General features: G+C 46.2%; 1 protein-coding gene across 1 annotated transcript in view; it reads left to right on the top strand.

Annotated features, from left to right (window-relative positions):
* The window catches only part of LOC142246021 (growth/differentiation factor 8-like), a 138726-nt gene extending 125340 nt beyond the window's left edge, over nt 1-13386 (top strand). Inside the window, exons 2-3 of the mRNA XM_075319031.1 lie at nt 2232-2599; nt 12519-13386. Coding sequence (XP_075175146.1) covers nt 2232-2599; nt 12519-12899 — 749 coding nt within the window. The 3' untranslated portion in view covers nt 12900-13386. The remainder of the gene's footprint in view (nt 1-2231; nt 2600-12518) is intronic.
* Nucleotides 13387-15778: the final 2392 nt, after the last annotated feature.

Raw genomic sequence — 15778 nt, 5'->3', positions numbered from 1 at the left:
CCTGAAGGTGGGTTGATGTCCCTGGGACGACTGGGCTTCACATCTGCACTACCCTTTGGTTCAAGCCACCGTTTCAATAAATTAATATGATAGACCTTACTTCTTGTTTTTTTATCTGGCGTTTCAATTTCAAAGTTTACAGGTCCAGTTTGTCTAACAACCCTATAGGGCCCATGCCACTTCGCCATCAATTTATTTTCACTGCTAGGAAGTAAGAGGAGGACCTTATCCCCTTCTTGAATGGATTTATTTCTGATTTCTGGCATGCTGATCATACCATTTCTTTTTATAGCATTTGGCTCTATGAACATTATCATGAGCTACCTTAGTCAGTTGCATTAGTTTCGCTCTCATTTGTAACACATGTTCAACCACATTTTTCTGATGACCAGTTGTACCTTCCCATACTTCTCTGATAATATCCAAGAGTCCTCTGGGACGTCTCCCATATAACAATTCAAATGGGCTAAACCCTGTTGATTCTTGTGGGACTTCACGATAGGCAAATAACAAAAATGGCAGCCATTTGTCCCACTGTTTTTGATCATTGTGTGCAAATTTCCTAAGCATATTCTTCAAGGTTTGATTATACCTTTCAGTCAACCCATCTGTTTGGGAATGATAAGGAGTAGTTTTGAGGGGCTGTATACCAAGAAGTTGATAAACTTCTGACATGAAAGAAGAGGTAAAGTTAGTACCTTGATCACTCAGGATATGCTTAGGTAATCCCACTGCTCCCACCATATGTGAAGCATGGGATTTTAAGAGTTCGTTAGATACAAATATTTTTTCCAAAGGCGTTTATTATAAAAGAAGAATCGGTCTTCCAGCAAAAGAAAAATATTATCAGGCATATCCATATGTATATCACATTGGTCTGGTACATAGGCTGTTGCAGCTCCACAAAACAGAAAACATTATCCACCCAGATTGCTGTTAATTGCAACCTTTTATACACATGGAAAACCCCCACAATCCTTTGCAGCAGTCCCTATATAACACCAGAGAATTCCTGGCCCGTCTCTTATAAGGTCAGGACAGACACACCTTGCTGCAACTGGACAATGCAGGTAAGTGATTTTACAATATAGAAACAGATGTGATATGCATAATTTCCTTGGTATTTGGAAACATTTCCTAACTAGCAGCACATAGCAAGAAGAGAACAGTATATCAGGTGGCCAGCCCAATAAGAAAAGTAAGAAGTAAAAGCATCTGCACACATTCACACAGAAGCGTCAGATTAGGAAAAGTCATGTACCAATACCAGGATTACAAACATAAAAAAAACACTTTCTACTTCCTCACAACCGCCCACTGCAATCATATATATACAAACATCAGGGATTTAAATACATCAAATATAGGTTAGACTGACACTTTTCCCATTATATCTATATCAATCCAATCAGGTCCTCTTGCTCTATAACATCCTGCCTGCAAATTAGATATTATTTTCAAATTAAAGGGCATTTCTCAACATTTCAAGAACACATCTTTTCCCTGCTTCCAGACTTCCTGTTTATCAGAGGACAGTACACTCCTGCTCTATTGACAATTCTGACTTGCAGCATGGTTGTGCCATTGGCCCCAACAGTGCACTCCCCAATGCTTCAAGCAAGTATCTTCAGCATTGGAGGAGTGCAGCGACATTGAAATTGACTGGATCCAATTATCTGAGTCACTTCAGAGTAGCGTTTACAGATGCTATATCAAAGAGCTTACATGCACTGGGCTTTTTGCTTAGGAAACCAACTACTACTAGACTGCAGCATTTACTAGTGTCATTGCCTCATCTCCTGGGGTTTGTGTGGCATTTTTATGTCACACAAGCCCTGTAGTTAATCAGCCCTGCAGCAAATCAATCAGATAAAACTAACATCTGGTAGAAGTGAGAGCAGTTGTTGACTGCCTGCAGGGCTTGAGTGACATGTCACAGGAGCCCAAGAAGACCATGCACTCACATCACTGGAACAGCGTCCACGCTGGAGGCAAATATAGCTGTTATTAATTTACATGGGGAAAATATAAGTTAATCTTGAATAGATACTAGCAAGATGAAAATTAAAATTGATCCTTCAGTGTACATTAAAAATACAAAATATTAGAAAAAAAGCATATATAAACTTGTAATAAATACATTGTAGATTCGATATATTACTAGCAATTACTATATGCAGTTATTTTAGAATCAATGTATTTTTGATGTTTGTTAATCGTTTGTTTTACAGATGATGTTTCAACACATGAAAAGCAAAAATGCTGTTACTTCAAGTTCAGCTCTATAATGCAATACAATAAAATCGCAAAGGCTCAACTATGGATTTATTTGAAACCTATTCAAAAGCGCACTACAGTTTTTGTACAAATCTTCAGATTACCGAGATATTTCAATGATAATTTACGCTCTACTGGAATCAGGCCACTAAAGCTTGAAATAAATCCTGGGCCTGGGATGTGGAAAAACATTGATGTGAAAAATGCTCTGCAAAATTGGCTTAAACAACTTGAATCCAATATTGGCATTGAAATCAAAGCTACTGACGAAAACGGAAGAGATATTCCAGTTGGCCATCGTGGTTCAAGTGAAGATGGACTGGTAGGTTATAGAAAAAGGAAAATATCACTTATGGTATCCAAAATATACCATATTATAATTCTAAAATACACAGGGGTAAATAAAGCACAAGAATGCACGCCCAATTCATAGGATCTTGTGAAGGTGATCTGACCGATAAAGGAAGTCTAAAGGTCACGTCTCACTAAGCGACATCGCTAGTAACATCGCTGCTGAGTCACGTTTTTTGTGACGCAACAGCGATCTTGCTAGCGATGTCGTTGTGTGTGACATCCAGCAACAACCTGTCCCCTGCTGTGAGGTCGCCGGTCGTTGCTGAATGTCCTGGACCATTTTTTGGTCATTGCTCTCCCGCTGTGAAGAACACATCGCTGTGTTTGACAGCGAGAGAGCAACGATCTGAATGTGCAGGGAGCATGGAGCCGGCTTCTGCGGACGCTGGTAACCAAGGTACACCACATCGGGTAACCAAGCAAAGGCTTTCCTTGGTTACCCGATATTTACCTTGGTTACCAGCATCCGCAGCTTCTAGAAGCCGGCTTCCTGCACACGTAGCCAAGATACACAAGGGGTAACTATAAGCAAAACGCTTTGCTTAGTAACCCGATGTGTACTATGGTTACCAAGCACAGCGTCGTTACACGGGTCGCTGGTGGCTGGTGGCTGATCTCTGATCTCTGTGGAGATCTGCCTGATTGACAGCTCACCAGCGACCATGTAGCGACGCTCCAGCGATCCCTGTCAGGTCAGATCGCTGGTGGGATCGCTGGAGCGTCGCTTAGTGTGACGGTACCTTAAATCATTGAGTGTATCTGAATGCTAAGTTATTTGACCATTTTAAATAACTGGTAGAAGCATTTTTGATGTAGTGATGACTGAAAACCCAACCCAGTTGTATACTGTACTCCTGTGCTGAATTAAAGCTCCACACTGCCATGAAAATCATAGCTTTGTCTGGAGTCCAAGGAGGACTAAATTAGCTTTAGGCCCGTTTCACACATCAGTGAAAAACACAGACGTTCTTCACTGACGTGTAAAACACGCCTATGTCCCTCCATGTGCCGTGATTCACGGTACATGTGGGTTGTCTAAGTGCAATCCGGGCTCCGTTCTCCGTGGTCCGTGATTGCACTTAGCGATCAACTTACCTGTGCTCGCTCCCGCTCTCCATGGTGCTGAACGCTCTTGCGGTGCAGCATCCGGCCGGCGCTGACCCCCACAGCAGCTGCTTCCGGGTCGGCTGTGTCGTGCATTCATGAATATGCACGACAGTAATGAGCCGGCTCAGAAGCAGCAGGCAGAGCAGGCTGCAGAGAGCGTCGTAGGAGCCGGGTGAGTAAAAATGATTTTTATTTTATATGCACGTTTTTTTCTGGCACATGTTTCACGGATCACATCACTGCGTGGTCCGTGGGACATCAGTGATGCCAGAAAAAAATGGACATGTCTCCGTGCGGCAATCACGGACACGCGGGTACGCCGCACGGAGACACGTTCAGTGAAAAATCACTGATGTGTGAGCAGACCCATTGATTATAATGGGTCTGCGTATGTCAGTGATTCTGGTACGTTTTAAAAAAAGCACAAACGTACCAGAATCACTGACGTGTGAAAGGGGCCTTACTCAGATTCCTAAGCCCAAAGCGGGAACATATATCAGAGCATCAAATTTGGAACAGCTTTGGACTGTAAGTCCCCTGTATAAAGTGCATGTTTTTTTCAATCTTTAATCTCTGTTGGGTCCTATTAAGGAGAATAGTGTTCCCCCGTGGTCCCCACATAGCTTTCTCATGAGCCAGATCAGACACCCCCATACTTTGCACTGACGAGGGGCAAGCACCCCGAAACACCGTGTCTGCAAATTGGGATTCTGATCTGGCTTATATATCCTGAGTCATATTGCAAAGGATTGTTGAAAATCCACTTGTGACTTTTAGGATCGCTACTTCCAATAGGTGGCGCTGTGCTAGAGTTTGTCTCCTTTACTGGAGAGACAATTTCAATATTTCCCAGAGGGGCATTGCAGCTATAAGTCCCCTTACCTGGCAGCCAGACTGGCTTGCAAAGTCTCCTTAAGGAGAATAGTGTTCCCCCGTGGTCCCCACATAGCTTTCTCATGAGCCAGATCAGACACCCCCATACTTTGCACTGACGAGGGGCAAGCACCCCGAAACACCGTGTCTGCAAATTGGGATTCTGATCTGGCTTATATATCCTGAGTCATATTGCAAAGGATTGTTGAAAATCCACTTGTGACTTTTAGGATCGCTACTTCCAATAGGTGGCGCTGTGCTAGAGTTTGTCTCCTTTACTGGAGAGACAATTTCAATATTTCCCAGAGGGGCATTGCAGCTATAAGTCCCCTTACCTGGCAGCCAGACTGGCTTGCAAAGTCTCCTTAAGGAGAATAGTGTTCCCCCGTGGTTCCCAGAGGTATGATTAGTAATTTATTGATATTGCATTACTTTGTGAAATGCCACCGGCTTTCCTCGACTACACAGCCAGGGCCGTATTTACCATTAGGCACCCGTGGTCCGGTGCCTAGGGCGGCAGATTGTGAGGGGCGGCACCTTCTGGCAGCAAAAAAAAAAAAAAAAAAAAATTTATTTTTTTTTTTTTTTTTTTTTTTTACATTTTTTTTTTGTGGCCGCCGAGCACAGGGTGCTGATTGACCCCGGAACTGCCGGCGCCTGCACTTCCGGGGTCACAGGCGCGCGCCAATCAGCTCCTTCCTCTGTGCTGCGTCCACTGCTGTGTGGACGTTACATGCAGAGCTCACAGCAGGACGCCGCGGAGGACGTGATGGAAGCCGGTGTCAGAAGAGGATACTCACGTGAGCCAGGAAGATGGCGGCGGGCACTGGAGCAGGTAAGTGGATTCATAAGGAGCGTGGGAGTGTCTCTAATGCAGACCGGAGATCTGCGCATGCGGGGGGGGGGGGAGGCGGCAAAGGCAGATACTGGAGGGAGGCAGAGGCTGAGACTGGGGGGAGGCTGGAGGGAGGCAGAGGCTGAGACTGGGGGGAGGCTGGAGGGAGGCAGAGGCTAAGACTGGGGGGAGGCTGGAGGAAGGCAGAGGCTGAGACTGGGGGGAGGCTGGAGGGAGGCAGAGGCTGAGACTGGAGGGAGGCAGTGGCTGAGACTGGGGGGAGGCTGGAGGGAGGCAGAGGCTGAGACTGGAGAGAGGCAGAGGCTGAGACTGGGGGGAGGCTGGAGGGAGGCAGAGGCTGAGACTGTGGGGAGGCTGGAGGGAGGCAGAGGCTAAGACTGGGGGAGGCTGGATGGAGGCAGAGGCAGAGACTGGGGGGAGGCTGGAGGGAGGCAGAGACTGGGGGGAGGCTGGAGGGAGGCAGAGGCTGAAACTGGGGGGAGGCTGGAGAGAGGCAGAGGCTGAGACTGGGGGGAGGCTGGAGGGAGGCAGAGGCAGAGACTGGGGGGAGGCTGGAGGGAGGCAGAGGCTGAGACTGGGGGGAGACTGGAGGGAGGCAGAGGCTGAGACTGTGGGGAGGCTGGAGGGAGGCAGAGGCAGAGACTGGGGGGAGGCTGGAGGGAGGCAGAGACTGGCGGGAGGCTGGAGGGAGGCAGAGGCTGAGACTGGGGGGAGGCTGGAGGGAGGCAGAGGCAGAGACTGGAGGGGAGGCTGGAGGGAGGCAGAGGCAGAGACTGGAGGGAGGCAGAGGCTGAGACTGGAGGGAGGCAGAGGCTGAGACTGGGGGGGGGAGACTGGAGGGAGGCAGAGGCTGAGACTGTGGGGAGGCTGGAGGGAGGCAGAGGCTGAGACTGGGGGAGGCTGGAGGGAGGCAGAGGCAGAGACTGGGGGGAGGCTGGAGGGAGGCAGAGGCAGAGACTGGGGGGAGGCTGGAGGGAGGCAGAGGCTGAGACTGGGGGGAGGCTGGAGAGAGGCAGAGGCTGAGACTGGGGGGAGGCTGGAGGGAGGCAGAGGCAGAGACTGGGGGGAGGCTGGAGGGAGGCAGAGGCTGAGACTGGGGGGAGGCTGGAGGGAGGCAAAGGCAGAGACTGGGGGGAGGCTGGAGGGAGGCAGAGGCAGAGACTGGAGGGAGGCAGAGGCTGAGACTGGAGGGAGGCAGAGGCTGAGACTGGGGGGAGACTGGAGGGAGGCAGAGGCAGAGACTGGGGGGAGGCTAGAGGGAGGCAGAGGCTGAGACTGGGGGGAGGTTGGAGGGAGGCAGAGGCTGAGACTGGAGGGAGGCAGAGGCTGAGACTGTGGGGAGGCTGGAGGGAGGCAGAGGCTGAGACTGGGGGAGGCTGGAGGGAGGCTGAGGCTGAGACTGGAGGGAGGCTGAGGCTGAGACTGGGGGGAGGCTGGAGGGAGGCAGAGGCAGAGACTGGGGGGAGGCTGGAGGGAGGCAGAGACTGGGGGGAGGCTGGAGGGAGGCTGAGGCTGAGACTGGAGGGAGGCTGAGGCTGAGACTGGAGGGAGGCTGAGGCTGAGACTGGAGGGAGGCTGAGGCTGAGACTTGAGGGAGGCTGAGGCTGAGACTGGAGGGAGGCTGGAGGGAGGCTGAGGCGGAGACTGGGGCAGGCTGAGGCTGGGGGGAGGCAAAGGCTGAGACTGGGGAAGAGAGGCTGATGCTGAGGGAAGATAGAGGCTGATGCTGGGGGAGAGAGGCTGATGTTGGGGGAGTGGGAGAGAGGGGCTAATGCTAGAGACAGAGGACAAGGGATGAGGGATAGTGCAATGACAAAATCGATTGGGTGGGGGGAGTGTAAGGACTCAGAATAAGAGGGGGCAGCATTGGGAGCTCATTGTGAAGAAGGGGCAGCATGTGGGGGATCAGTATGGAGTGGAGCAATGTAGGGGAGTCAATATCAAGAGTGAGGTAGTGTGTGTGGGGGGGGGGTCTCAGCATAAGCGTTAGTGTGGTGGTCTTAGCATGAGTGGGGCAACATGAAGGTCTCATTATGGAAAAGACGAAGGCAGCATTAGGAGCTCATGGAGAGGGACAGCATGCATGGGACATTGTGAGAAGGGGGCAGCATGCATGGGACACTGAGGAGGGGGCAGCATGCATGAGACATTGTGAGGAGGGGGCAGCATGCATGGGACATTGTGAGAAGGGGGCAGCATGCATGGGACACTGAGGAGGGGGCAGCATGCATGAGACATTGTGAGGAGGGAGCAGCATGCATGGGACATTGTGAGGAAGGAGCAGCATGCATGGGACATTGTGAGGAGGGAGCATCAAGCATGAGACATTGTGCGGAGGGAGCAGCATGCATGGGACATTGTGAGGAGGGAGCAGCATGCATGGGACATTGTGAGGCGGGAGCAGCATGCATGGGACATTGTGAGGAAGGGGCGGCATGCATGGGACATTGTGAGGAGGGAGCAGCATGCATGGGACATTGTGAAGAGGGGGCAGCATGCATGGGACATTGTGAGGAGAGAGAAGCATGCATGGGACATTGTGAGGAGGGGGCAGCATGCATGGGACATTGTGAGGAGGGGGCAGCATGCATGGGACATTGTGAGGAGGGGGCAGCATGCATGGGACATTGTGAGGAGGGGGCAGCATGCAAGGGACATTGTGAGGAGGGGGCAGCATGCAAGGGACATTGTGAGGAGGGAGCATTATGCATGGGACATTGTGAGGAGGGGGCAGCATGCATGGGACATTGTGAGGAGGGGGCAGCATTCATGGGACATTGTGAGGAGGGGGCAGCATGCATGGGACATTGTGAGGAGGGAGCAGCATGCATGGGACATTGTGACGAGGGAGCAGCATACATGAGACATTGTGAGGAGGGGGCAGCATGCATGAGACATTGTGAGGAGGGAGCAGCATTCATGGGACATTGTGAGGAGGGAGCAGCATGCATGGGACATTGTGAGGAGGGGCAGCATGCATGGGACATTGTGAGGAGGGAGCAGCATGCATGGGACATTGTGAAGAGGGGGCAGCATGCATGGGACATTGTGAGGAGAGAGAAGCATGCATGGGACATTGTGAGGAGGGAGCAGCATGCATGGGACATTGTGAGGAGGGGGCAGCATGCATGGGACATTGTGAGGAGGGGGCAGCATGCATGGGACATTGTGAGGAGGGGGCAGCATGCATGGGACATTGTGAGGAGGGGGCAGCATGCAAGGGACATTGTGAGGAGGGGGCAGCATGCATGGGACATTGTGAGGAGGGGGCAGCATGCATGGGACATTGTGAGGAGGGGGCAGCATTCATGGGACATTGTGAGGAGGGGGCAGCATGCATGGGACATTGTGAGGAGGGGGCAGCATGCATGGGACATTGTCCTCACATCATGCTGCTCCCTCCTCACAATGTACAGATCATATTTCATAATCGAGGAAGGTGTGGTGATATACAGTAGTTTATAAGGGAGGGCAGTGTGGTGTTTATTAGGGGCAGTGTCACAGTCACAGTATATAAGTGGGGACGGTGTGGTGGGAATATTTTATACTCATGCTATGTTTTGATGTGCCTGTGGTGATTCCCATTGGGGGGGGGGGGGGTTCGTTTCTTATTGATACTTTTTAAAGTGTGCTACAGAGTAGATCTGCCTTAAACAGATGTCGTGTGCGAAAACTCAGTTTTACGTTGTCACTAAGGGGCGCGACCACTTAAAGTGCCTAGGGCAGCACGAAGGCAAAATACAGCCCTGTACACAGCATTACAGTTCTCAAAATGCATAATGAAAGTTTACAAATAATCATGTCACCACTCTTGTCTCTCAACCTCCTCCAATAGAAAAACAGCTTTCCCATATGCAGTGTCTTCCAGTTGGAGGAGACTGATAAACATGCAGCACTAACAAGCAGACTATGCTTCACAAAAAAGACTGACACTGAATCTGTAATATTTATATTTTAGTAAGTGTCATAAAATTTGGTCCTACACACATTTGCTAAAATAAAGATAAAGTGGACAAGTCCTTTAACCCCTTCCTGACATCCACCTTACATTTACAGAGCAAGTAAGGATTCGGTGTATGTAACAGTCTCAGAGTTTGAGCCCACCGAGTTTGAGCCGCCTGCAACAATTGCTGCTTGTCACAGCCAGGATTGGTTTCTAATAGTTGCAGGTAGAGATGAGCACTATGTGCCAGAGTTAATTTATTAATTGATTGGCACCTCCATGCTGATGTGCTGTCAATGGCACTGTCAAAAATTGATAGCAGCATTAACAGCACACCAGCATGGGAGCGCCGATGGCTTAATATGGCAGTCTTCCATCATGGAGCTTTGTTGAAACTCAGCCTGTAGCTGGGCTTCAAAGTAGACCATGCTTTTTATTATATATACAGCAACTCTGCAATATTACTGTATATATTTCACGTGATACAAGTGATCAAACAATCGCAGATTCAATACCCCTTAAGTGAAATTTTACCAGAAACTAAAATTTTGTTATTTTGTCCTAACAAACAAAAATGAACGGATGGTTGAGGTTGGATGGTTAGCATACATATGATTTTTTTTCAAGCAAATATTACTAAGGCTCTGTGCGCACGTTGCGTATTTGCGTGCAGTTACACTGCGTATTGCACTGCAACATAACTGCATGCGTCCAGCGTCCCCTGCACAATCTATGTAGAGTGTGCATAATCCATGCGCACATTGTGTTTTAGAACGCAGCGATTTGCATTCTACCAAAACGCTGCGTTCTAAAAAGCAACATGTCATTTATTCCGTGTGCGTTGGATGCAGCTCCCGCTCTGTCTATGGTGGGGGCTGCATCCAGAGCACATGAAATCGTTTTTTTCACTGCATTCATTACGCAGTGTTTCTGCAGAGATTTGACGCGCACATGTACTGTCAAGTCGCTGCAGAAATTTCTGCAGGGACACGACGCAACGTGCGCACATACCGTAAGGCATTTAAAAGAAATATCAATCGCTTTTTTAACCACTTAACAACCGCGGGCAGAAATATTACGGCCGAGCAGTCATAGTGTTAATCGTCGCGGGCTTCTGCAAGCAGCCTGCAGCGATCAGCTGATTTGTACAGCTGACATGTGTGCCTGCCACGCTATCCGCCTGTGCCTTTTAACCCCTTAAATGGCACTTTCAAGATGTGAATGCGCCATGTTAATGGCAATCACTGTAGATCCGTACTTACAGGCCATACCAGAAGTCACGTGATGTGATCATGTGGATCCGGTAGTTGTCATGGTAGCACAGCACTCCTGTGCTCACATGACTCAGGTCCTGTAAGAAACAGCAGAGTACTGCTTGATACAAGAGATGATCATTTATCCCGGTCTGAGCGGTGCTGCTCTGATCGGGAGAAAAGAATGAGCGATCAGACTGCTTATCATTATAGTCCCCTAGGGGACCTAGAAAAAAAAAAATTTTTTTATAAAAATAAAAAAAACCCTAAAAGTTCAAATCACCCCCCCTTTCGCCCCATTGAAAATTAAAGGGATACAAAAAATAAAAAATACATACACATTTGGTATTGCCACGTTCGTAAATGCCCGATCTATAAAAATATAAAATCAATTAATCTGATCGGTAAACAGCATAGCAGCAAAAAAATTCCAAACGCCAAAATTGCATTTTTTGGTCAACACAAAATTTGCGCAAAATGTAATAAAAAGCGATCAAAATGTAGCATGTGCGCAAAAATGATACCATTAAAAACATCAGCTCAAGATGCAAAAAATAAGCTATCACTGAGCCATAAATCCCAAAAAATGAGAATGCTACGGGTCATGGAAAATGGCAAAAAATGTATGCCACTTTTTTTCAGACAAAGTTCTGATTTTTTTTAACCCCTTAGATAAAAGTAAACCTATTTTTGTTTGGTATCTATGAACTCACACTGACCTCAGGCATCACACCATTACATCAATTTTACCATATCTTGAACACAGTGAATAAAACATCTCAAAAACCATAGTGCAATCACACTTGTTTTTGCAATTTTTCCATATTTGGAATTTTTTTTTTTTGCTGTTTTCCAGTACACTATAGCGTAAAATTCATAGCTTCATTTAAACTACAGCTCGTTCTGCAAGAATTGAACCCTCACATGACCATATTGACTGAAAAATAAAAAAGTTACGTCTCTCGGAAGAAGAATGGCAAAAAAAGACGGAAAGTGCAAAATCGTCCGGTCATGAAGCGGTTAAGGAGTATTTCCTTATTATAGTAATGAGTCTTTATGTATTTCCTTTGCTTATCCTCCTGATGATCACAATAACACTATTAGCAAAATTTGGGCAACAGAAATTCAGAAAGGATGTAGTCACATATATTTCATAAATTTCCATGTCTATCTCATCTGATTGGGATTTGCAGAAATCAATGCACATACACTACTGAAACAAACTATTTAGCTTCATGGAATAGATTTTAATAGAAATGTTTGGAAAAATCTGCAGTGATGGCATTTTGCATGCTGCAATATAGTATAATTGTGATGGCCAATTAAAATAGATAATTGACTTACATTTATATATGTTTTAGATATGGTTTTTGACATACTTTAAAAGGGATTGTATAAAGATAGAGATCCCATGTGCTAAAATTTTGCCCAATTGGCATAATTTGCTGAACCAAGGTAAAACAACTAATTACTGGTGGACAGTATATAGATGTGCCAAATTTATCACTCATGCAGATCCACTTTGATAAATTTTGCACATTTTAAGACAGTCTAGTATCAAGTACACTATAGTACGTGCTTAGTATATAGTACACTGTGTAAAATATAGACCACATTAGTAAATCAGACTCATTGTTACCAGATTAAATTATGTCAAAGAGATATTCCACAATACATTAGACTCACATATCTACATTTTTCATTATGTGCATTGTAATGTATATATTGACTGTACCACATAAACAAGCATTACAAGCAGTAAATAGTTATCCAAAAATCTATTTCTACATTGTAGACTTTTTTTGTGTGTACACTAAATTCTAATTAACATTTAATTATTGTTGTTCCCCATCAGAATCCATTCATAGAAGTCAAGGTTATGGATACTCCAAAAAGAACCCGTAGAGATTTTGGCTTAGACTGTGATGAGCACTCTACAGAGTCTCGGTGCTGCCGATATCCACTGACAGTAGATTTTGAAGCCTTCGGATGGGACTGGATTATTGCACCAAAAAGATATAAAGCTAATTACTGCTCTGGGGAATGCGGTGTTGTATTTTTGCAAAAATACCCTCATACACATTTGGTTCAGCAGGTAAATCCTAGGGGATCTGCAGGGCCCTGTTGTACGCCAACTAAAATGTCCCCAATTAACATGTTGTATTTCAATGAAAATGAACAAATTATCTATGGGAAAATTCCTGCAATGGTGGTAGATCGATGTGGTTGTTCATGAGTATTTCATTGGTCTAATAAGCCAAAGCACATAATTTTATGTTTCAAAAGTTAAAGAACTATGAGAATTTATAAATGAAGTCAGTAACATTGTAGCTGATATAGATTAAATGGGTTATTTCCATCTGGGACAATTATTGCATTTCCATAGGATTGATATGAAAGATGGTCACAGGGGACAAGCATATATATGACAAGACCCCCTACCAATGCTAGCAATTGAAAATATGCAGCTCTCTTCATTCTTTATTTTATAGTTCCAATTATGGCTAAATTAGCATGGTTGCCAATTTTTGTAACTCCCAGAAAAGTAAATGAAGAGAGATGCACATGCACAGCCATTTCTCCATATGTGAGCATCCTATGCACTTTGCAGTTGAGACAACCCCTTTAAAATAAGAGGTATCAAATTGTAGAAAATGGATCAAGCATTGTTTTTAAGGATTCACCTCTGCCAAAATCATATATTTTTAAATCAATCTGTTCAAACCAATCAAATATATATATATATATATATATATATATATATATATATATATATACAGTACAGACCAAAAGTTTGGACACACCTTCTCATTCACAGTTTTCTTTATTTTAAGGACTCTTCAAATTGTAGATTCACATTGAAAGCATTAACACTATGAATTAAAACATATGGAATGAAATACTTAAAGTGTGAAACAGCTGAAATTATGTCTTATATTCTAGGTTCTTCAAAGTAGCCACCTTTTGCTGTCATTACTACTTTGCAAACTCTTGGCATTCTCTTCATAAGCTTCAAGAGGAAATGGTTTTCCAACAGTCTTGAAGGAGTCCCCAGAGATGCTTAGCACTTGTTGGCCCTTTTGCCTTCACTCTGCGGTCCAGCTCACCCCCAAACCATCTCGATTTGGTTCAGGTCTGGTGACTGTGGAGGTCAGGTCATCTGGCGTAGCACCCCATCACTCTCCTTCTTAGTCAAATAGCCTTTACACAGCCTGGAGGTGTGCTTGGGGTCATTGTCCTGTTGAAAAATAAATGAACGCAATAAAATAAAATAAACGCAAACCGGATGGAATAGCATGCTGCTGCAAGATGCGGTGGTAGGCATGCTGGTTCTGTATGCCTTCAAATTTGAAAAAAATCCCCAACAGTGTCACCAGCAAAGCACTCCCACACCATCACACTTCCTCCTCCATGCTTCACGGTGGGAACCAGCCATGTAGAGTCCATCCGTTCACCTTTTCTACAAAAACACGGTGGTTGGATCCAAAGATCTCAAATTTGCACTCATCAGACCAAAGCACTGATTTCCACTGGTCTAATGTCCATTCCTTGTGTTCTTTAGCCCAAACAAGTCTCTTCTGCTTGTTGCCTGTCCTTAGCAGTGGTTTCCTAGCAGCTATTTTACCATGAAGGCCTGCTGCACAAAGTCTCCTCTTAACAGTTGCTCTAGAGATGAGAAGGTGTGTCCAAAATTTTGGTCTGTACTGTATATGCAGTGCCTTGCAACATTATTCAACTCCCTGGCTCTTTACCTACTTTGTTTCATTACAACCTGTGTTTAAATATTTTTGTAATCCAATTTTTGTGAGATCCATCAGCCCCAAATAGTCTACGTTGGCCAAGTGAAGTGAAAAAAATAGTCAAAAATTTAATTTCTAGGATTACATAAACAAAAATTGCCGTGTGCATATGTATTCACCCCTGTTGTTAGGATTATGAAGCACCTACAAATTTCTGGTGCAAGCAATTATTTTCATAAGTCACATGCTAAGTGATAGGAAAACCACCTGTATACAATCTTAGTGTCACATGGTCTGTCAGTATATACACACCTTTTCTGAAAGGCCATATTAAGCAACAGATACCACTAACCAAACAAAACCATGAAAACCAAGGAGATTTCCACACAAGTTAAGGCCCCGTCACACTAAGCAACATCGCTAGCAACATCGCTGCTAACGAACAACTTTTGTGACGTTGCTAGCGATGTTGCTGTGTGTGACATCCAGCAACAACCTGGCCCCTGCTGTGAGGTCGTTGGTTGTTGCTGAATGTCCTGGGCCATTTTTTAGTTGTTGCTGTCCCGCTGTGAAGCACAGATCGCTGTGTGTGACAGCGAGACAGCAACAACTAAATGTGCAGGCAGCAGGAGCCGGCTTCTGCGGAGGCTGGTAACCACGGTAAACATCGGGTAACCAAGAAGCCCTGTCCTTGGTTACCCGATATTTACCTTCGATACCAGCCTCTGCCGCTCTCACTGCCTGTGCTGCCGGCTCCTGCTCTGTGCACATGTAGCTAGCTGCAGGACACATCGGGTTAATTAACCTGATGTGTGCTGTAAGTAGGAGAGCAGGGAGCCAGCGCTAAGCGGTGTGCGCTGCTCCCTGCTCTGTGCACATTTAGCTGCAGCATTCATCAGGTAATTAACCCGATGTGTGCTGTACTAGGAGAGCAGGGAGCCAGCGCTCAGTGTGCACTGCTCCCTGCTCTCTGCACGTGTAGCTCCGTGCGGTGGTAACCAAGGTAAATATCGGGTTGGTTACCGATATTTACCTTAGTTACCAAGCGCAGCATCTTCCATGCAGCGCTGGGGGCTGGTCACTGGTTGCTGGTGAGCTCACCAGCAACTCGTGTAGCCACGCTCCAGCGATCCCTGCCAGGTCAGGTTGCTGGTGGGATCGCTGGAGCGTCGCAGTGTGACAGCTCACCAGCAACCTCCTAGCAACTTACCAGCGATCCCTATGGTTGTTGGGATCGCTGGTAAGTTGCTTAGTGTGACGGTACCTTTAGTCACAAAGTTGTTAAGAAGTAAATTTCAGGGTTGGATTCTAAAAAAATATCCAATTCTCTGATGATACCTGGAGCACCGTCGAATCCATTATCATCAAAGAGAAA

The sequence above is a fragment of the Anomaloglossus baeobatrachus genome, chromosome 7, assembly GCF_048569485.1.
Source record: "Anomaloglossus baeobatrachus isolate aAnoBae1 chromosome 7, aAnoBae1.hap1, whole genome shotgun sequence".
NCBI lineage: Eukaryota > Metazoa > Chordata > Amphibia > Anura > Aromobatidae > Anomaloglossus > Anomaloglossus baeobatrachus.
The sequence above is the reverse complement of the archived record's forward strand: the minus strand, read 5'-3'. Positions and strand labels throughout refer to the sequence as shown.